The sequence below is a fragment of the Hylobates moloch genome, unplaced genomic scaffold (genome assembly GCF_009828535.3).
Source record: "Hylobates moloch isolate HMO894 unplaced genomic scaffold, HMol_V3 SCAFFOLD_5, whole genome shotgun sequence".
NCBI classification, from domain to species: domain Eukaryota; kingdom Metazoa; phylum Chordata; class Mammalia; order Primates; family Hylobatidae; genus Hylobates; species Hylobates moloch.
The window spans coordinates 76,200,253-76,222,835 of record NW_026652280.1 but is presented as its reverse complement, the minus strand read 5'-3'; the positions used below and the strand labels follow the sequence as shown (position 1 = coordinate 76,222,835).

The window sequence follows — 22,583 nt, the reverse complement described above, 5'->3', positions numbered from 1 at the left end:
ACTTTGACTTTTTTCTGTTTCTCCCTTGCTACTTCTACACTTACTGATCCCCGCAGGTCCTCAGGAGACTAAAATATATGCCAGAGCAGAAGATAGGGCATGCATTAATTTCAGAGTCTTTGTGTCTTGCAGTAAAATAGAAAATCTTGCATCTTAAGCCCTGTTTGTCCTGGGATGCTATATTTTTGTGGATTTTCTCCCATAAATAATGTTATTTTAAGAAAAGACTTGTTTTCTCTAATGTCCAAATGTTTGTTAAGATGGGGTGATGACAGCATATGTTTCAGAGTTGGGAAGGTATTGCAGCTTTGTAGAATGACCGTGGGTAAGTTCCTTTGAAATTCTTCCCCAAAGCTGCTTCTCTGGCTCTGTCTACAAAACTGCAGACTAGAAAATCCACTACCCTACAATCTGCTTATAGCACCTGTGCCATGCAGGGACCTCATACACCCATCTCATACTTTTTTATGACAATTCCTATAATTAAGGTACTATTGTCCTTGTCTTACAGGTGGGGCAGCCAAAGAGCTTGCCTCAGGTTGTATAACTAGCGAGTAGCTTGGGGTACAGGACCCCAGCCACCCTTCCTCCATTCAGTCAAGTCACTAGGGTGGTCACAGACTTCATCTTTTGTGCTTTGGTGGTGATCTGGAAAATACTCAGTTCTGGCTGTCCCCTATCCTAACCTCTATTTCCTCCTCTTAAAAAAAAGAGGAGTGGGCTTGGAATAGCTGGAGTTCCTGGGCTCTCAGGGAATCCAGGTAGCTGGGGTTGGGAGTCTGCAGACTGCATCTAATATGCAAGAAGCTCTCCCCCAAACTGAGCTTTTGGCAAGGAAACGGCCACACAGGCCAAAGAAGACGTCAGCTCACGTGCTCTGGGCTGGAAGGATAGTAAGGCAGCTGCTTAGTAAGCCCTCACGCTGATCACAAGCTCCAGTGGGCAATTATATATGTCTTTGATTAATAAAAAATGGGGCAATGAATGAATAGTTAATCAATGCAGTCTGGTGGGAAGGCTCTTTCAGAACCTGGGGGACGGGGGTGAGGCAGGGAGTCATCTAAGGGGTCTTTGGGAGTGAAAATACGGGGCAGTCTTGCAGGGGATGGTTTCTGAAAAGCCCTCAGTCCTGGTTCTTGGCTCCCTGATTCTGTGGTTGGGATTTTTTTGGCAGCTCTGGGAGTGTGAAACTGGGAGAGAGGGTTGAGCTGGTGAGCAAATAGGAAAAATATGTTCCCTGCCCACCCAGCGGTCAAGGCAAAATGCACAAATAGAGAGAGTGTGTGTGTTCCTATGCCCGCATGTGCTGTCTGTGTGTCCTCTGGGTGCTGTAAGTGTGTGACATTTTCCCTAGGTGGGCCTGAGCAAGTAACAGCATTCAACTAACTTGGTTAGGGGAGGCAGAGGCAAGGGGGCTGGGAGGCTGAAAGGCAGCGAGGAGGGAGGGAAAGACACCGCTGGGGTTATAGGGGGTTCTAGAGGGAGAAGTTTCAAGAGGGAGAGGTAAAAAGGGCCCAGGAGGCTGTGAGCAAGGGAAAAGAAGAAGGAAGTGATGGAGAATGGGAGGCCTGCCCCAGCCCCTTCCGGGCGGGCAGGAGGGGGCGGAGGCGAGCAGGGGACTGGGAGGGGCTGCGTGAGGCGCGAATGCGAACCTGGCCCGCGCGGAAAGGGCGCGGAGAGCCCCGGCGCGGAGCAGGCGGGTAGGGCGAGGGGTCCCCTTTCGGGCGCCATGGGGCGCCGAGCCCGGGCTGGCCCCTCGGGCTCCTCTGCGGGGAGGGCGGGCCGCAGGCTGGAGCGGGGTGCGGAGGCTGGCGGGGAGCGGCCCCCGGAGGCTTTCCTGGTAGAAGTTGATGCGAGGAAGGGCGGCGGGGACCAGGTTTGCGAGTCCTAGGCGAGGGTCATGGGAGTTGGGGGTATTTCTGGCAGTAGAATGGCCTGCGTCGTGACTAAACTAGCCCTGTGACCTCGGGCAAGTTCCTAAAATCCGCGGGAGCTTTTGTTTCATTGTCAGTAAACTGAAGATAACACCAACTTGGTAGCGGGAGTTTGTGTCTTCTGTATGAAATCTCCCTGCCTCTGCACCTGGTTGAGTTGCCGTCATTATTTTAGTGGACGGTATTCAGAATTCGAGCGCAGGAGCTCCGCTTCTCCATCTGCTCCCGGGGAGCTATTGGTTAAGTCGTTTATCTCACCTGTGACTCCAGGTGGCCATCAAGACCTGCCTCTCTACTTGCCACGTGGTTACTCAAATGCAGTGCCTAAGAAGATGTATTGGAGTATTTATTCCCCACATTTGCTGCCAGCGGCTATGATCATCCTGCCTCTTAATGCACCCCACAAATAACTCTAGTCTACCTTTCCCTTTCCCGCAGGCCTCCTCTTCCAGCAGCCCCTGTCTGTATTCTACAGGATCCAGAGAATCACCCGCTGTTGGTTTTTGCCCAGGCCTGAAACAGAACCAGAGAGCTACGGGAAAGGAAGGGCTTGGCTTGCCAGAGGAATTTTCCAAGTGCTCAAACGCCAGGCTTACAGCGCCGGTGATCCGTCCAGGAGGACAAAGTGGGATTTGAAGATCCACTCCACCTCTGCTCATGGCGGGCCAGGGCCTGCCCCTGCACGTGGCCACACTGCTGACTGGGCTGCTGGAATGCCTGGGCTTTGCTGGCGTCCTCTTTGGCTGGCCTTCACTAGTGTTTGTCTTCAAGAATGAGGATTACTTTAAGGACCTGTGTGGACCAGATGCTGGGCCGATTGGCAATGCCACAGGGCAGGCTGGTAAGGGCAGGGATGACTTTTCTAAGGAAGTAAAGTCTGGCTCCCAGGTGGTGGCAAGGAGCAGGAAGGACTCTGCCCCCTGCCCACCCCTCTTTCTATGATGAGAGGAAGGGTCAGCAGCCCTAACCCCACTTGATCTGGGAAGTGCCTGGGAGGGAGGCATCAGCTCTTGAGGGGTAATTAGGGACAGCCACATTTAAACTCAGCTTAAGGGACAAGTTTTCGACCGACAAGCTGTCCGAGGTGGAGGGGAGACCAGGCTGTGTGCTCATTTGGCAGGAAGGCTGGGATGCATGGGAGACATTTTTTCTACTCCAGACTGCAAAGCCCAGGACGAGAGGTTCTCACTCATCTTCACCCTGGGGTCCTTCATGAACAACTTCATGACATTCCCCACGGGCTACATCTTTGACCGGTTCAAGACCACCGTGGCACGCCTCATAGCCATGTAAGTCACAAAGGCCCAGCCCAGGCAAAGGTGGGTGAGAGGAATCCTTCAGGCAGCAGCCTAGCTTGGAGTGAAATCCAGAGTCAGACAGCCCGGCCACCCTGCCAGGTACCAAACCTGCAGCTCGCTCCCAGCAGCTGTTAGGAACAGCCCCAGGCAGCGGGACTCTCTCTAGACTTGCCCACTTCACCACAGCCCCGCTTCCATTTCCTTAACCTCTTTCCCTGCTCTGCATAAATGTGGCTTCCCTATCACGTGCTGAATTGAGCCGGAGGCCAGGCTGACTTCCTGTAAGGGCTGGCTTGGAGCCAGGGTTACAAAATTAGCAAAACCTAAAATTGCTCTTCTCTTCCTTTACCCCGAGGATCCTTGTCCTCATCCCCTGCACAGCCTCACATCCAGGTTGCCCAGGCTTCATCCTCATCCTTCTCACCGCCTGCCCCCCCACCCCAACAGCCAATCACTCCCTAGGGGCTTAGCTAATAGGAACTTTCCTTGGTATTGCCACTGGTGGAATTTCAGGTCCCTTCTGACTGGAGGGGAGACTGTGGGGGTTTCCTGTGCAGATGAGTCAGAAGGTTCGGGACGTGATCTCACACACACTGTGTTGCTGCATCCTAATCTCGTGCTCTGTGGCCAGGCTCAGTGATAATCAGCGGCCTGCTGGGGGCTGATACAGCTCAGAGCAGGTGCTCCCAGGGAGGCACATGTGAGATCAGCTGTCAGAGAGAGGGACGGGAGGGCTGGCTGGGCCTTTCTTTCTGGAAATAGCCAGAGAGTAAAGCCAGTCCCTTACAATTTAAGCGTTTGGATGCAGAATGACTGTACCTCAGTCCTTCTTGGTCGTTGGCTCCCTGCTACCTCTCCTTTCTTTCCCTTCCTTTGTTCCCTCTCTCTTCTCCAGCCTTAGGATATTGCTTTTAATTTTTTACTCCATGCCTTACAAGACCCCCAGATGCTAAGGGAGCCTTATAACCTTGGGACTGTAGTCCTGAAATCATAGCACTCTGAGCTAGATCAGTCCAATCATTTCTTTTTATAGAAAAGGCTCCTGAGGCCCAGAGAAGGACAGCGCCTTGCCCAAGGTCACAGAGTGAGGAGGAGTTAGAACTCAAGGCCTTGATTTGCAGACCAGGCACTAACCCCTTTCTCCAAGGGGTTGGGCTGTTGGGGCTTCCAGGTGGGAGGACCTTCGCTTTGCCCATTCTGTCCTGGCCAAGTCCCAAGCCAATCACATCGTCAGCTGAGCTCATGGTCCAAGACTCCCCATGCTAGCCTTGGGCCTCAGAATGAGCAAAATGCACTGTCCATGAGGTCAGGACCACATCTCAATCTCATCGCGGCTGCTTGTGCCTGGTTTTGAGCCTGATGCTCAGAGGCATCAGTGCCCGTTGCATCCCAGGCTGAGGGTGCGGTCAAGTCCTACAGTTGTGGGCTGGCTGAGCAGAATCGTGTTTTTTCTCCCAGGTTTCTCCATCCTTGACAATATTCTGCTTTTCCTGTTCTGTGTTTCAGATTTTTCTACACCACCGCCACACTCATCATAGCCTTCACCTCTGCAGGTGAGTGCTGTCAGGTGGGTAGGAGGGATGCAAGCTCAGGGGCACCTGGTGGCTGGGGCAGGTGCGAGCAGAGGGCTATAGGCAAGACATACAGACCACATGGTTATTCAGAGATCTGCAGCTTGAAAGAATCCTGGAAGGATCTTGAGCTATTGCTGGTATGTGAAAACAGTTTAGTCTATTGAGAAAATGTGAAAAGCAAGGATGATGGAGGTATTACTTCAGAGAGTAGAATTTATTCAAAACTTTACATCTGGCCAGGCGCAGTGGCTCACTCCTGTAATCCCAGCACTTTGGGAGGCTGAGGCTGGTGGATCATCTGAGGTCAGGAGTTCAAGACCAGCCCAGCCAACATGGTGAAATCCCTTCTCTACTAAAAAAATACAAATATTAGCTGGATGGTGGTGCATGCCTGTAATCCCAGCTACTCAGGAGGCTGAGGCAGGAGAGCTGCTTGAACCCAGGAGGCAGAGGTTGCAGTGAGCTGAGATCACACCACTGTACTCCAGCCTGGGTGACAAAGTGAGACTCTATCAAAAAACAAACAAAAAACCCTAAAAACGAAACAACAACAAAAAACCTTTACATCCTTCTTGTATGTGTTAAAATGTTCTCTTTCTCTTTTTAATGAAATGATTATATGAATGACTATTTTGAAAATATCCTTACTTAGTAGGGTAAAAGCTGACAACCCTGTTGTACTCAAAATCTTTGTTTTCAAATTTCACCAGTCTGTAAGTCTGGAACTCCAATCTGGTTTATTCTCCACCACCCTTCCACCCATTACACAGAGGAGAAACTGAGGCCACAGAGGGACCCCTTGCAAAGACACGTCCACGGCCACAGAGAAAGTGAGTGGGAGGTGGGCCTGATGTGCAGGCCTCCTGATCCCTCACTCTTCTTTCTCTCATTGCCTTGGTTATGGTGGCCACGAGATACCTCCCAATGTTCCTCCCTAGTGTCAGACCCATGGCTCAATTTTTGGCTTAGGAAGGAAAGTACATTACTCTTGTGTGTGTAAGCTATGCTAAAGCCCGACAGCATCATGAGATTGTCTGCACTCAAGCTGGACAAACACAGAGGCTGAGTGTCTTTGTCCACACAGATCTCATGAGATGGCCCAGCACCTCAAACCAATTATTTCAAACCACTCTCCTTATCAAACCAGCATCATCTACTCTAAAAGCCTGTAAATGACTTTTAAGCAACTGAATGTGGAGGTGGTGGCTGGGTAATGTTTGACTCCTGCTTGCAAATCGTCTGAGCAACAGTCCTCCTCTTCCTCCATAACATAGGGCTTTTCAGTTTTGAAAAAAGCATTGAGCCCACAAGGACTCTATTGTGAAAGGAGTCTCCAACCTTTAGCAATAGGAGAGATGTACATTTTATAAAGACAGAAATTGAATGGCAAATTGTGTGAATACTCTAAAATTAGCTCTTGGCAGTGCTTCTTAAGGTATAGCACGGTAGTTAAGAGGATGTTAGGGGCACACACATACTACATGAACTACACTAACAAACATCAAATCACCTGGTAGAACAGCTATTCCCTTTTTATTTTTCTTTTAGTCCTTCTGATTTCATGAAAGAATGTCTTGATGTGGGGCCAGTGTGATTTTAACACTGATGGGAAGAGCAGGTCTTAGGCGTTGAACATTCTAAGGGCAAATGCGTCCAGCTACAATTGAATAACATTGTTTTCCTTTCATTGTATTTATTTTGACAGTTACTTTCTATTCATGACAAGCAATGCCAGTGTTTTCATCTATAGTAGTGATATAAAGTGTCCTTTAAAAATAGATATTTTTTGGATAAAAGTGAGTCAACTTAAAACATTTTAGCAAATAATAGGACAGGCATAGGTTGTGGCCAGAATAATGGTGGGCAGAAGTCTGGTTTGGGGAGGAATAATTGGTCAAGGGTTCCCCTAGCTCAGCTCTTGAGCTTTTCTGCTGTGGTGTCACACTTACCAGGCCTGTTATAACCATTTGTTTGCATGCCAGTCTATGTAAGGGCAAGGAGTATCTGATTCATCTTGCATTTCCAGTGCCAAGCACAATGCCTGGCACCAAGGAAGTGCTCAGAGTTTAATGAACAAAGAAAAGACCATGGTCCTTTTCTCACTCAGTTCTTGTAGCACCTGAGGCAGGAAGAGCAGGAACTGTCATTCCCATTAAACAGATAAGATGAGTGAGGCTCAAGGCCAATACCATTAATTAGGGGATGGGCTAGAGGGTTGAGCCAGGGACCTGAGTCCAGGGTCCTCTTTTCCTAGAGTGTCAAGGATGAAAAGGAGAGGCAGCTTGTGGTTTACTGAGGGAAGAGAGAGATGGCTTCACTTAGAGCCCTGCCTCTGTCTATAGACTTCCTGGCCTGCCACAGACTGAGGACCAACTTTGGTTGGGAAGAAGGTGGCTCAGAAGACTTCCACAGAGATATCTGGGGAAGCCTTGGCCAGTATCCTAAAAACCCTTGAAGGATGCTGGAATGCTGGCTAGAATTGGGGCCTGGACACCAGGATTTTTGGGAATTTGGAGCAGGTGGGAGCAGAGTTTGGGGCTCCATGTTTGGGTTGCACTATGACACCACCCTACCTCTGGCTTTTTTGATGGTCCAGGCTCAGCTGTGCTGCTCTTCCTAGCCATGCCAATGCTCACCATTGGGGGAATCCTGTTTCTCATCACCAACCTGCAGGTGGGAGCCTTCCCTAATCCCAGGCACTTGGTGGGGTGGAGGGAAGGTGGAGGGAAGGAGAGACCCTTTTCTATAATTGGCTGCCTCAGATGGGGTTGGCCCAAGCTGAGGTGGGAGCTCTAGCAGTGGAGGGTGAGTTTGGGTATAAGGAGGGTCTGCCACATGCTGCGTGCTCACGAAGTATCTGTTTCATGAATAAATAAGTGATCCAGGCTGGTCCTATCACCCCCAGATTGGGAACCTATTTGGCCAACACCGTTCGACCATCATCACTCTCTACAATGGAGCATTTGACTCTTCCTCGGCAGTCTTCCTTATTATTAAGGTAACTATAGCAACAGCCTACTTTCATTGAGCACTTGTATATGTCAGACGCTTGTCTTGTGAACCTGCATTATTTCTCTCCATCAACTCGGTGAGGTAGGTACTTTGTTACCCCCATTTTACAGATGAAGCATTTGAGTCTCCTAGGTTAAAAAGCTTGTTGAAGGTTCTGCAGCTAGTAGCCATGATACTGGAACTTGAACCCAGGCTTGTTGGTTCTAGAGCCTGAGCTTGTAACCGCTAAGCCCCTTCTTCAGACTTGCCCAAGCTTTTGTGGCAGTGGTCATGATGTGCTTGGGTCAGTGTTGGGCAGAGGCTGGGGGCCCTTTAGAGTGGGGCGTTTGCTGCTGTGATCTTCTAGTTTGGACAAGAAGGTGGCAAGTGGCTAGTGGGTACAGCAGGGGCAGACACAGAGGCTTGTCCAGCTGTCCCAATGGCTGATGTTTGGGTATCAGGGGATGAACTGTTGCCAAGGCTATTAGAGGTCAATCAGCAACCATTCTGCCTTATTCATTGCGAACGGTTTTATCTGGGCAGTGACCTGCTTAGCCCAGGGGATGAATCCCGATTGATCAAAGCCAACCATGGCAATCCGTTTACCCCTTGCTAGTGATGGATGGAGGTCAGCATATGATCCTGTCCTTTTTAATGAGATAAAGGGAGTGTATATAGTAGAAGATTCAAGGGGACTTTTCTTCCCTGATGGAAGGTAAAAGCAGAGTAAAAACAAAGTCTTCCTCTTTGAATGGTGCGGTGTGAGGATGTGATAGCTGGAGTTGTGGCAACCATGCTTCAATTATGAGGCAACAAGCTGGAGGACTAAAGCCAGCACACCACAGATGGCTGAGTGAAAGGAAGGGAAGAGTGTGCATCTCAAGCTGCCCAACCTGGGACTTCTCTCTGGGCTTAGTGTTAGGCCACAGGCAGTTGGCACTGCCTTCGGGTTATGGGGGCAGAGAAGAGGATCTCTGGCAGTCACTACCCAGACATGAGTCTAGCTTAGTCCCATAAGCTTTGGAGGTTTGGAGGGTTATGCAGAGACTGAGCCCCTGGGGTACTCAAGCCTTTCTACTCCTGGCATAAGAGTCACTTTCCAGGTTCTCCCTCCTTCCCCGGGTATGCCTCCCTTTCTTTCCTCTCTCTCTCTTTTTTTTTTTTTTTTTTTTTGAGTTGGAGTCTCACTTTGTCTCCCAGGCTAGAGTGCATTGGTGGGATCTTGGCTCACTGCAACCTCTGCCTAGTGGGTTCAAGCAATTCTCCTGCCTCAGCCTCCTGAGTAGCTGGGACTATAGACGTGCCACCACACTGAGCTTATTTTTGTATTTTTAGTAGAGACGGGGTTTCGCCATGTTGGCCAGGCTGGTCTTGAACTCTTGACCTCAAGTAATCCGCCTTCCTTGACCTCCCAAAGTGCTGAAATCACAAGCATGAGCCACCATGCCCAGCCTCTCTCCTGTCTCTCTAGAGTTGGAAGGGGAAAGAGAGCAGGAGCAGGAATTCTTAGTTTAATCTGACTTTGCTGCTGCTTACTCTGACAATTCATTGAGCAATTCACTGCACCTCTCTGGACCTCAACGTCACTCTCTGTAAAATGGGAGGAGGTTGGGCTGGGTCAGTGGTTTTCAAACTGAGCTGTTGAGGAACTTAGGGATTCTCTTTGTTGTCATGCCAGTCACCAAGGAGAATAAAGAGGGAGATGACTGGCAAGCTCCCCATTGATGTGTTTTGTAAGTTGAATTTTTGTGTAAAATTTTCTTTGAACAAAAGGCCTTTGCTGTCATTGGGGGAAAAAAGGCACTGGGCTAGAAGATCTCTGGGGAGCCACATGAGGAGGCTCCACCGGCTGTGGGGATGGGTCATATGAGGACTCCTCTACTGCCGGGTGTGTCTTGGGGTGGGGGCATGTGTGTACCAGGTGTCCCTAATCAGCTTACAGGATGGTAGGTGATGGCTTGTACTAGGACTCCTTAGAAAACAGGGTTCCAGCCCCTGCCTCTTCTGCTGATGTTTTTGTGTGCAATAAAATATATATAACATAAAATTTACTATCTTAACCTTTTTTTTTTTTTTTTTTTTTCGAGACAGAGTCTCGCTCTGTTGCCGAGGCTGGAGTGCGGTGGCAGGATCTTGGCTCACTGCAACCTCCGCCTCCCAGGTTCAAGCGATTCTCCTGCCTCAACCACCCGAGTAACTGGGATTATAGGTGCATGCCACCATGCCCCACTAATTTTTGTATTTTCAGTAGAGACGGGGTTTCACCATGTTGGCCAGGCTGGTCTGGAATTCCTGGCCTCAAGTGATCTGCTTGCCTCAGCCTCCCAAAGTACTGGGATTACAGGCATGTAATCATGTAATCATATTCTCTCACCTCAGCCTCCCGAGTAGCTGGAATTACAGGCATGCACCACCACGCCCAGCTAATTTGTTTATTTATTTTTAGTAGAGATGAGGTCTTGCTGTTTCCCAGGCTGGTCTCAAGCTCCTGGACTCAAGCAATCCTCTTGTCTTGGTCTTCTAAAGCACTAGAATTACAGGCAGGAGCCACTGAGGTCGGCCCTGCATAGTGCTCTTAAAATTCATCCATGTTGTAGTGTGTATCAGAATTTCTTTCCTTTTTTTTTTTTTTTTTTGAGGCAAGGCTATGTTTCATTGTCCAGGCTGGGGTGCAGTGGCCCAATCATGACTCACTGCAGCCTCAAACTTCTGGGCTCAAGAAATCCTCCCACTCAGCCTGCTGAGTAGCTGGGACTACAGGTGTATGCCACCACACCCAGCTAATTAAATAAAAATTTTGTAGAGAAGGGGTGATGGTCTCACTATGTTGTCGAGGCTGGTCTTCAACTGGGCTCAAGTGATCCTCCTGCCTCCCAAGGTGCTGGGATTGTAGGTATGAGCCAGCATGGTGGCCTCCTTCCTTTTTTAAGGCTGAATAATATTCCATTGTGTGTATAGATCACATTAGGTTTAGCTGTTCATCTGCTGATGGACCCTTAGTTTGCTTCCATCCTTTGGCTATTGCGAATAGTGCTGCTGCGAATGTGGGTGTGACACTGACTTTTTCCTCCTCCTTCTGCAGCTTCTTTATGAAAAAGGCATCAGCCTCAGGGCCTCCTTCATCTTCCTCTCTGTCTGCAGTACCTGGCATGTAGCACGCACTTTCCTCCTGATGCCCCGGGGGCACATCCCATACCCACTGCCCCCCAACTACAGCTATGGGTAAGGACTATCTGGTGATCGTGGGCCAGAGCCCCTCATGGGCCCTAGGGTGGGATGGACAGGGCAAAGCAAACCTGTCACAGGAAAGGAGGAGGACTGGAGCAGTGCATCTGTTAGCTATTGCTGCATAACAAACTATCTCAAAACTCAGCAGCCTAAAACGTTAAGCATTTATTATTTTTCACAAGTCTGTGGGTAGCTGGCTAGTTCCACTGATCAGGGCCAGATGTAGATGATTTTGACAGGACTCATTCATGCATCTGATCATGTGGAGGATTACATGGGGGCTGGCTATGCTAGGATGGCCTCACTCACATAGGTTTGGAGTGACAGGGGTGCCTGGGTCACGTGGCTGTCATCCTCCAGCAAGCCAGCGTGGGCTCATTCACACCGTGATTTCAGGGTTCTGAAAGAGTGCAGAAATGCACAAGTGTTCTTGAGGTTTAGGCTTGGAATTGGCACAGCCACTTCTGCTGCATTCTTTTGGTTGAAGCAGTTCACAAGGCTGGCCCAGATTCAGGGCATGGGGAAATAGAGCTGCAAAGTCTCATTCAAATGGGGGGAAATACAGAGGAGGTGAAGAAATGTGATCATTTTTGCAGTCAGTTGCCACAAGGAGTAGAGGAAGGGCGTTCCTTTGCTGCTCACTTACTAATTGTCAGACCCCATGTGCTCTCTGATTTCATCCTCACAATAATCCTCTGAGATATCCTTATCTCCATCTTCTAAATGAAAAAAATGAGGCTCAGAAGGGTTAAGTCTGAGCCATCTTTCTGTTGCTAGGAAGAGGCAGAGCTGGGATTTGAACCTGGACCTGCCCTACTCTTTTCATGCTTCCTAAACTTCGCTGCATATTAGAGTCACTAGATTCACATAGAGATCTTAGAAAAGGAAGCCTGGCTGTCACCTCCAGACATTCTGATTTAACTGGTCTCGTCTGCAACCTGGGCATCAGGGTGGCTAAAAGGTGATTCCAAAGTGCGGTGAAATGTGGGATTCACCATACTATTCCCTCCAGTCTGAGTCTCAGGTTCAGCTCACAGTCCTTGGCCTTGCTGGTGGGGCTTTTGTTTCCATAGCCTGTGCTCTGGGAATGGCACCACGAAGGAAGAGAAGGAAACAGCTGAGCATGAAAACAGGGAGCTACAGTCAAAGGAGTTCCTTTCAGCAAAGGAAGGTGAGCCCTGCTGGCTAACCCATCTCTCCTCCAGACCCAGGCCTCTCCTCGTGCCTTTCCTGGCCCCTCACCTCCAGAGCTCCCCTAGGGACCCGGAATCAGGAAAGGCAGGACAGAAAAAGGGCCTTAGGCATCTTCCCAACCCCCTCATTTAATGGAGGGTCCAGGACTTTTGTCTCTTTTATGTCCCTCTTTTTCTCTCTTTCGCATCCCATCACTTCCCCACCCCTTGAAGCCTGCCTTCCATGGGTTGCCTTCCCTTCCCCCCACTCCTCGGTTCTGCCTTCTTCTATGATGCCATTGCACTAAGTCTGGTGCAGTGCCCCTATTTCTCCAGGTCTCCTGGGTCCACCCTCTCTTATTGTCCCAACTCTATCACTGCTTCCTTTCCTTCCTCTCTGTTCTGCGTCTTTGGTTACACACATCACAAACCACAGCTAGCTACAGTAGAAATAAGAACAGGGTGGGAGAGGAGATGGGAGATGCAGGTCGAAGGACATAAAGGAGCAGATGAGCAGGATGAACAGGCCTAGAGATCTAATGCACAGCATGAAGACTGTAGGTCATCAAACTGCATTGTGTTTGGGACTTTCCTAAACAAGTAGATTTTAACTGCTCTTGCCACAAAACAGGTAGAAATGTGAGATGATGGATATGTTAATTTGCTTCACTGTAGTAACCATCTTAGTAGCTATATGTGTCCTATGACCTCATATTGTATATCTTAAATATACAGAATAAAATTGATTTTTTTGTTTTTATTTTTACCATCTGACAATTGGATCCAAAACATGTATTTATTTGTTTATTTTAAAGAAAGAAGAATAGGGTTCTGGGAAGCTTCCAAAATCAAGGGAGGAAATTGAACTTGCCAGGGTGTAGGACCTATTTTAGATTAGGTCTGTCCTAATCTAAACTCATGGCCGGTCTGCCTTGTTAGGAGAAACCATCTCACCGGTTAACCTTGAGAGAGGAACAGAACACTGAATTCACGGTCCCATCTGGACCATGAAGATTAGGGTAGAGGAAGATTTCCCAAGGAAACTCAGGATACTGGTACCAGAAGAAAGGGAGGTGCCGAGGAGCAGGTTAGAACAGAGTATCCACACTCATTCTCCTCTCCCTTCTGACTTTCTCCTCTCCTTGTCGTTCCTTTCACCTTTCTGGCTGAGAAAGATCAGGAAGGTATTACTGCAAGAAGTGTCATTGACCAGGCTGTGAGAGACAGATCGGATTTCAATAGACAGAGAAGAACACAGAGGGTCATTCAAGGTGGTAGGGCCAGCATGACAAAGCAGGGAGGTGGGGATGTGTGAGTCCGAGGCAGGCGCAGAGCACGCAGGGTGAGTTCTGGGTTCTGGGAGCCAAGGGTAGAAGGTGGGCCCGGACCTGAAATGTTCCACTGAAGCCTCGACACTCCCTATCCTACCTGTCCACTTTCCTCGTAATTCACGCCCAGATCCTCCTTTCCCCATTAGAGACCCCAGGGGCAGGGCAGAAGCAGGAACTCCGTTCCTTCTGGAGCTACGCTTTCTCTCGGCGCTTTGCCTGGCACCTGGTGTGGCTGTCTGTGATACAGTTGTGGCACTACCTCTTCATTGGCACTCTCAACTCCTTGCTGACCAACATGGCCGGTGGGGACATGGCACGAGGTATGTGGTGGGGCTGGGAGGTAGCCCATCTGCATGTCCCAGCTGGGAACACAGAGCCTCCCAGCGGGGCTGTACACACCAGAGGAGGGTCTGATGGTGTGGGGAGGAGGGACGTGCAGACAAGGGTAAGGTGGGAGAGTCCCTGCCTGGAAGGGAGTTTTGGAAACTTCTCATCAACCAACCTTTCTCTTCCCTGTGCAGTCAGCACCTACACAAATGCCTTTGCCTTCACTCAGTTCGGAGTGCTGTGTGCCCCCTGGAATGGCCTGCTCATGGACCGGCTTAAACAGAAGTACCAGAAGGAAGCAAGAAAGACAGGTGAGATGCGGGGGAGGGCAGGGGCTGGTCAGGGAACCAGGAAGGGAGGTCTTCATTTACCCCATGACATCTTCTCTCTCTCTCTTTTTTTTTTTTTTGCCTTTTTTTTTTTTTTTTTTGAGATAGAGTCTTACTCTGTTGCCCAGGCTGGAGTGCAGTGGTGTGATCTCAGATCATTGCAGCCTGCACCTCCTGGGTTCAAGAGATTCTCCTGCCTCAGCCTCCCAAGTAGCTGGGATTACAGGCGTGTGCCACCATCCCCCACTAATTTTTGTCTTTTTAGTAGAGACGGGGTTTCACCATGTCAGGCTGGTCTTGAACTCCTGACCTCAGGTGATCTGCCCACCTCAGCCTCCCAAAGTGCTGGGATGACAGGCGTGAAGCACCATGCCTGGTATTCTCTTTTGTTCTTAACCCTGTCTAGTTGCACTCATTCATTCATTAAAACACTAGTCACTGAGTGATAGTTATGTGTCAGCCATGGTGCCAGACACCAGGGATTCAACGACAGACAAGATAGATGTGTTCTTTTTCTCAAGGTATTCTCAGTCTAGAAGGTGGAGAAAGGCAGGTAGTCAGGCTATAATCCATGAAGCAAACCCACAGGGGGCCATGGGGGGCACAAAGAAGGGCACATAATCTGTTCTAGGTGAGGATAGGATTGGTGTCAGGGAAGGCTTCCTGAAGGAAATGGCATCTAAGCCCAGACCTGAAGTATGAGTAAGGAGGGAGGAGATGAAGAGGTGGGGCCTTGGAGAGTGGCCCAGGAGCACAGAGGGGTCAAAATGGTGAATGAGAGAGTGAAACATTGAGGAATCTGGGCAGATGAGTGGGGCTGGCTAGGGCACAGAGCACTGGGGAGTCTTAGGAAAGCGGCTGGAGAGAGAGAGGTAAGAAGGGGTCAGGCTGTTTACCACATCAGGGAGTTTTGGCCTGATCCTTGGACCTGGTTGGAGGAGTAGAGTATGCTCAGGTATTTTAACCTGCTGGGTCAGGAGGGACAAAAGTAGACTAACATTTTGCATACTTATTTCATCTATCCCTTCCCCCACCCATGCACCTGCTTCTCCCACACCTGCTAGAGTTTTCAAAGCAAATCTCAGACATTGTATCATTTCATCCGTAAATATTTCTCTATACCCGTAAATGTGTCTCTAACAAATAAGGCCTCTTTTACTTAAACCATAAAGTTATGATCACACCTAAAAAATAACAATAATTTCTTCATATCATCTACTGTGCAGTCACTGTTCAAATTCCTCCAGTCATTTCAAATACATCTTTTTACAGTTGGTTTGTTCAAATTAGGATCCATGCCTGGTCCATGCAGTGTATTTGGTTGCTGTGTCTTCTATAGTTTTTAAAATCTAGAACAGTCCTCCCCCCTACCTTTTCTTGTTTATTTGTTGAAGAAACTGGGTCATTTTCCCATATTTTGGATTTGGCGTTGTTTTAATGTGTCATTTAAAAGTATTCCTTTCCTTGGGTATTTCCTGTAAACAGCAGGATTAGAAGCTTGGAGGAAACACAGTTTAATTTTTTTTTTTTTTTTTGCCATGAATAACTCAGCGGTAGAGCTATGGGTTTCCTCTGGTCTCCCGTCAGCAGCCCGTGGTGTCTGTTGTCTTGTTACGATGTTAAGATTGATCAACTGGTTTAGACATTGCGAGTCTCAACCATCCACTATAAAGTTTCCCATCAACCATATACTTAGTGATTTTAGGAGCCATTAATGATCAATGCTTAGGCCCATTATTTTATTAGGATCGCAAAAGGATGATTTTCTTTTCTTTCTTTCTTTTTTTTTTTTTTTGAGACAGAGTCTCACTCTGTTGCCTAGGCTTGAGTGCAGTGGCGTAATCTCAGCCTACTGCAACCTCCGCCTCCCAGGTTCAAGCGATTCTCCTGCCTCAGCATCCCGAGTAGCTGGCATTACAGGCGCCCACTAGCTGGCTAATTTTTGTATTTTTAGTAGAGATGGGGTTTCACCGTGTTGGCCAGGCTGGTCTCAAACCCTTGACCTCAGGTGATCCACTCACCTCGGCCTCCCAAAGTGCTGGGATTACAGCCACTGCCCCTGGCCAAAAGGATGATTTTCTATTTCTATCTTCTGCTTTTAATCACTAGAATTCTTCTAGAAAGAAAAACATTCCTTACTATTTTGTTACCTAGAAATAAGTGCTTGGTTTACACGTTTATTTACCAGTTCGAAATATGAGTTGGTGCCCTAGTGACCTCCAGGGATGGCTACTAATTGTTTCTTTTATAAAATTTCATTTTAAAATATATTTGACATGTTTCAATCTGTTCTGTCATGATTCTTCTTGATGCTCAAATTGTCTCACCTTTGTCCATTGAAAACTTTACCAACCCAGAATCTTTGTCTTTTAGATGAAATCACATTATTTCTAGACAGTTTCCTTACTTTCTAGCGCAACTAAATGTTCAGGTCCATTTCACTAGTTGTGTTTCCTGCCCCAGACCTGAAATTGTCATTTTTTCCCAGCTAGCCCTGGGTTTCTTTAATTGGAAATGGTATTTAGAGACTAAGTCTGGATGCTGAGGTTTCTTATTGCTCCTGGGTTGTCACTGCTTTTGGGTTTTGGATAGAGTTAACATATATATAATTTTTTATAAGAAAAATATAAATACTTAATACTGATATTTTTAGTCAAATTTTTATTTCCTTGATTTTACATTTGTAGCCCTTTCTCTTCCTCTGATAATCTTGGTTCCTAACATATGCATATATAAATGTACAAACACATATATAGTATTTTAAATATAATTACTGGTTTTAGCAATATCGATGTTACTTGATAACAATACAATTGCTACTTCTTTGTTTCCTTTTTTCTGTCCTTCCTTATTCCTTTCTCATCCTTAGGGTATATCCCATTGGAGATGTACAGTCAAATTGCCATATTTTCTTTTTTATTTTTAGGGATGAGGTCTCACTCTGTTGCCCAAGCTGGAGTACAGTGGTACGATCATGGCTCACTGCAGCCTCAACCTCAACCTGGGCTCAAGCAATCCTCTCCCTTCAGCCTCCCAAGTAGCTTGGACTACAGGCATGCACTACCATGTCTGGCTAATTTAAAATAATTTTTTTTTTTTTTTTGTAGAGGAAGGGTCTTTGTTGCCCAGGCTGATGTCTGACTCCTGGGCTCAAGCAATCCTCTTGCCCTGGCCTCCCAAAGTGTTGGGATTGTAGGTGTGAGCCACCACACTGGGCCAAATTACTGATTTTAAGGGTCACCAACTTGGTATAGAGTTATGTTCATTGGTTTCATTTTATTTTGTTTCTGATTTTTAAAGATTGTTTTACTTGTTTTCTTCCTATTATTATTTAATTTTATTTGTACAACATTTCAGACATTTACAACAATATCAGACATTTACATTTTCCCAAAGCTAAAACTGTGAAACAGGATATATTCAAAGAAGTTTCGTTTCCCTCTCTGTTTCTTGTACCCCTTTTCCTCTTCTTTAGGTAACTATTTTTATTTTTTTAAATATAAACATTGTGTAGGTGTATATACATGTATTAGTCTGTTTTCATGCTGCTGATAAAGACTTATCTGAGACTGGGAAGAAAAAGAGGTTTAATTGGACTTACAGTTCCACATGGCTGGGGAGGCCTCAGAATCATGGCAGGAGGTGAAAGGCACTTCTTACATGGTGGTGGCAAGAGAAAAATGAGGAAGAATCAAAAGTGGAAACCCCTGATAAACCTATCAGATCTCGTGAGATTTATTCACTATCACAAGAATAGTGTGGGAAAGACTGGCCCCCATGATTCAGTTACTCTCCCCCACTGGTCCCACCCACAATATGTGGGAATTCTGGGAGATACAATTCAACATGAGATTTGGGTGGGGACACAGCCAAATGATATCAATACATTTCCCTCTCTTTTAGATAAAAGGTAGTATACTGTATACACTATTCTGCAGGGTTTTTTTTTTTTTTTTTTTTTTTAATGTAACTATCCTGAGGGTGCTCTGTAGCAGGGACCTCTCATGCCTTTTAACCACTGCCTGGGTCTCCATTACATGGCTGCAGCGTAGTTGCCGCAGCATTCTTGTGCTGATGGCTATTTGGATTGTTTCCAGTCTTTTGCTATTACCAGTAGTGTTACAAAGAGGATCTGGCTACACGTTCAGGGCGGGGAGGGGCAGATGTGTAGCCTGTCAGGAGGGCATTGCAGTAAGCCATGACTGAGTTAATGGTGGTTTAGAGCTAGGACGAGTCAGTGGGGTTGGACAGGAGTGGGCGCATTTGAATGATATGTAGGAGGTGAATGGTCAGCATTATTGATGAATTTGAGGTGGGGCATGTGGGGAAAGGATTCGAGGATGACTCCCAGGTTTCTGTTGGGACAGTGGATGGATAGTGGCTCCTCCCCTTTTGCCAATCTTCCTTGGCCCTTCCCTGACTTCTGTTGGGTTGGCCTACAGAGAGCCTCTTTTTCCTCTCTGTTCGCCCAGGTTCCTCCACTTTGGCGGTGGCCCTCTGCTCAACGGTGCCTTCGCTGGCCCTGACATCCCTGCTGTGCCTGGGCTTCGCCCTCTGTGCCTCAGTGCCCGTCCTCCCTCTCCAGTACCTCACCTTCATCCTGCAAGTGATCAGCCGCTCCTTCCTCTATGGGAGCAACGCGGCCTTCCTCACCCTTGCGTAAGTGGCCTTGGGGCGGGCTCTGTGGAGAGGGACACACTGGGGCAAAGAGAAGCTGGAGGTAAAGAAATTGGGATGTGAGGCTGGGCCTGGAGGCAGTCAGGTACGGGAGACTGGGTTTGGGGGCAGGTGTGGAGGGGGTGAGACCAGAGGTGGTGGGAAGGATAGAACATTCATGCACTTGAGCCTTTACATCTGCGGGGCCCTCTCCCTCTGTTTTCTACCTGGTGAACTCGTATTCATCCTCTGAGGCCCACTTCTGTTCCAGTTCTCCAGGGAAGAGATGGAAAAGTGTCTTCCCTTCTTTGTGTCCTTAGTACTCTAGTCTTACTTCCTTTGCTAGTGCGTGCATTGTCTGGCATACCATCCATTTACGTGCCTGTCTTTTCTTCCTTGGTGCAGCCTGCATGAGGGTCCTGTCTGTTTGTCCAGGGCCCCGCATGTGCCTTCTCTGGGTTCTGTGGGTCAAATGTCTGAGCAGAGGTGAAGAGGGAAAGGCCAGACAGGTGTGGTTGGAGGGCAGGCCTAGGACAGGGGAGCTGGGGACAAGTGGCCGACAGAGCCCTCAGAGGCCAGGCTCCTGCGTGGAGGGAGGGTCCCTGAAGCTCACTGGAACCCCTCTGGTTCCTCTCCCCAGTTTCCCTTCGGAGCACTTCGGCAAGCTCTTTGGGCTGGTGATGGCCTTGTCGGCTGTGGTGTCTCTGCTCCAGTTCCCCATCTTCACCCTCATCAAAGGCCCCCTTCAGAATGACCCATTTTACGTGAGTACTGGGAAGATGGGCATCTCTGGCAGGAGGCCTTGGCCTTAGGCCTTGGCTGCCCCAAATCTGGCTGTGATGGCTTGGGTATGTAGCATGACGCAGCTTCCCAAAGGGTCTGTGTTATTCAAGTATTTGGGGCAAAAGTATTTGTGTGTGGGGGGAAACAGACATTCTGGAGCAGGGTGGGAAATTCTCACAAAACTTCAAGCAAAATCCTGAGACCTCAAAGGTGTTTCCTGCTTGTGGTGAGTGCAGGCCCACCCTGGCCTCTCCCCTAGGCCCACGCAGGGTTTCCACAGTTGGCCCCAGGGACAGGAGCTCTGTGCTGTCACCTCTCTGTCCTTACACCTGGAGGGATGCTCTGAGGTCCTGCTCTAGGAGGTGGGCATGACTCTCCTGCTCTTTGCAGAAACTGAGGCTCAAAGAGGTTACTTATGTGTTCAGAGGCACCGGCTAAGGAGCAAAAGTCAACTTTGAATTCTGTGTTTTGACCACTGCACAGCTCTATTTGCCTCCTTTTTTATTTTTAAAGCAGCAAATCATAGAATAGGAGTTTAAATCCATCACTTGGAGAAAAGAAAGACTAAATGTTTTTGTTTTTGTTTTGGAGACATGGTCTTGCTCTGTCATCCAGGCTGGAGTGCAGTGGCACAATCTCGGCTCACTGCAGCCTCGATCTCCTGGGCTCAGGCGATCCTCTCATTTCAGCCTCCTGAGTAGCTGACACTACAGGCATGTGCCACCATGCCCAGCTTATTTTATTGTATTTTATTTTATTTTATTTTAATTTAATTTAATTTTGATTTTTTTGATAGACACTGGGGTTTCGCTATGTTGCCTGGACCGGTTTTGAATTCTTGGCCTCAAGCGATCCACCCGCCTCTGCCTTCCAAAATGCTGTGATTACAGGCGTGAACCACTGTGCATGGCCAAAAGAGTAAACTTGAAATCTGAGGCGAATGACTTGATTGTGATATCAGGTGACCTAGTAATCAGATGTGTATTCTAGCTGGTGCCTCTACCAGCTTCCCGTGTGACCTTGAACATGTCACTGAATGCTCGCTAGGCCTCTGTTTCTTTATCTGTGAAATGGGCTTGATATTCCTCCTCTACCCCACCCCATAGTGCAGAATGAAAAGTAACTGAAAGTCCTTCCTCCAGGGCACCATAGTGTCTGGGTGAAAAGTAGAATATAAACTCTGTAGACTTCTGGTCGCTTCATTGGTCATGGAATGGACCAGTGCTTGCTTCACTGAGCAACAGTTCTGTTGTTCAGAATTCCTGGATTTTACCTCACTTCTGCTCTCCCTGCAGGTGAACGTGATGTTCATGCTTGCCATTCTTCTGACATTCGTCCACCCTTTTCTGGTATGTCGGGAATGCCGCACTTGGAAAGAAAGTCCCTCTGCAATTGCATAGTTCAGAAGCCCTCACTTTTCAGCCCTGAGGATGGTTTTGTTCATCTTCCTCCACCTTTGAGGACCTCGTGTCCCAAAAGACTTTGCCTATCCCAGCAAAAAAAAAAAAAAGAAACAAAACACACACACACACACGCACGCACACAAAATAAAGACATATTTAACTGTTAACAAGGACGTCTGAGCAGCAAGAAAAGAATCTCAGTTGCCAAGCAGATTGATATCACAGAGACTCAAAGCAAAGGCATGTGGAACTTCTTTATTTCAAAACAGGAGTGTCTCCTTGCAGTTAGCCTTGGCAGACCCTTGACTCCAGGGGAGATGACATGGGAGAGGAAGTGTGTCAACTATTTCTTTAGGCCTGTTTGGCTCCGAAGCCTATGTGTGCCTGGATCCTCTGCCACGGGTTAAATTTTCAGGTGAAGAGTGAGGTTATCATGGCCTCAGCTATGCTTCCTAGCTCTCCCTCAAGAGTGCAGCCTTGGCGAGAGAACTCACAGCTCTGGGAAAAAGCGGAGCAGGCAGGGTTCCCTGGGCCCAGTCTCAGCCCAGCCACTGATGCTGGATGACCTTGGCCTGACCCTGGTCTGGTCTCAGAATCACTTTTCCCATCTGTAAAATTGAGATGAGTTTTGGTGTTGAAGGTTCTTCCTGGAGCAGATGTCCTAGAAGGTTTTAGGAACAGTGACAGAGTCAGGCCACCCCAAGGGCCATGGGAGCCAGCTGACCTGCTTGACCGAAGGATTTCTGACAAACCATCTTTGGGGATGTTTTCCTCTTCAAGAAGGGATATAAGTTATTTACTTTGGGCATTTAAAAGAAAATTTCTCTGGGGAATAATTTTATAGAAAAATAAAGCTTCTGTGTCTAAGGCAACTACTGTTTCCATCTCTCTAGGCTTTGGGCCTGGGCTGTGTGTGTGTGTGTGTGTTTGTGTGTATGTGTATGTTTCTGAGGAGGCCCTACCCTGGCATGAGAAGAGGGTAGGGAATCTGGCTACACATCCTAGTGTGGCAGCTGGACCCAGAGGTGGGGCAGGAACCCTGACTATGATTCACCCCGCTGGTCGTGGGATGTGGGCCCAGAGACTTCCTCCCCCAGTAACCTCTCTGCTTCCTCTTCCTCTCCACATCCTTAACCTTCAGCAGAACCCTACCCCTCACTCCACATCCCCAGCTAGAAGTGCTGGATGGAATCAGAAAGTCCTAGTTTGAGTTTCAACTCTGCCCCTCAGCAGCTGGGTAAGCCCCTTAACCACTCTGAGTCACTAGTTGCCCACCTGCAAAGTGCAGTTAATCATTTCTATCTCTGATGGCGATTGTGAGAATGTAAAGTCATTGTGACTGCCTAGCATGTGGTAGGAGCACATGAGGGTTTGCTCCTGTGTTTACTCCTGACCCTCGAGGAGGATGGGGGCAAAGAGGGAGAAGTTGAGGGTGCCAGAGGAGAGATGGCAGGTAGGTGGGATGGGAGAATCTGGGGCACACCTGCTGTCTCATTCCCACCTTGCTAGGAGAGGGGCTAGGAAAGAACGGTGGGAGGCGGCGGGATGGGGGTGGAA

At 48.2% G+C, this 22,583-nt stretch overlaps 1 protein-coding gene across 3 annotated transcripts; it reads left to right on the top strand.

The window, feature by feature from the left end:
* The first annotated feature begins 1,645 nt into the window (after positions 1 to 1,645).
* SLC43A3 (solute carrier family 43 member 3) lies at positions 1,646 to 21,890 on the top strand. Of its 3 annotated transcripts, none has more exons than XM_032152909.2 (13): positions 1,646 to 1,700; positions 2,373 to 2,775; positions 3,094 to 3,223; positions 4,739 to 4,785; positions 7,403 to 7,479; positions 7,712 to 7,804; positions 10,880 to 11,019; positions 12,099 to 12,196; positions 13,675 to 13,848; positions 14,050 to 14,166; positions 18,657 to 18,843; positions 19,481 to 19,604; positions 20,919 to 21,890. In XM_032152909.2, the coding sequence occupies exons 2-13, from the start codon at positions 2,592 to 2,594 to the stop codon at positions 21,021 to 21,023; spliced, it is 1,476 nt and encodes a 491-aa protein (XP_032008800.1). In that variant the 5' UTR covers positions 1,646 to 1,700; positions 2,373 to 2,591; the 3' UTR covers positions 21,024 to 21,890. The 3 variants fall into 3 exon arrangements, with proteins under 3 accessions (XP_032008800.1, XP_058294678.1, XP_058294679.1); XM_058438695.1 differs by having other exon boundaries at positions 3,055 to 3,223; XM_058438696.1 differs by lacking the exon at positions 1,646 to 1,700 and adding an exon at positions 1,846 to 1,876 and having other exon boundaries at positions 3,055 to 3,223.
* The last annotated feature ends 693 nt before the right edge of the window (positions 21,891 to 22,583 follow it).

Bases quoted from the DNA above. Each gene is read 5' to 3' on its own strand.
- SLC43A3 (XM_058438695.1), top strand. From the start codon at position 2,592: ATGGCGGGCCAGGGCCTGCCCCTGCACGTGGCCACACTGCTGACTGGG. The intron at 13,849-14,049 runs GTATGTGGTGGG...TTCCCTGTGCAG, and splicing joins CGGTGGGGACATGGCACGAG to TCAGCACCTACACAAATGCC. The intron at 19,605-20,918 runs GTGAGTACTGGG...CTCTCCCTGCAG, and splicing joins TTCAGAATGACCCATTTTAC to GTGAACGTGATGTTCATGCT.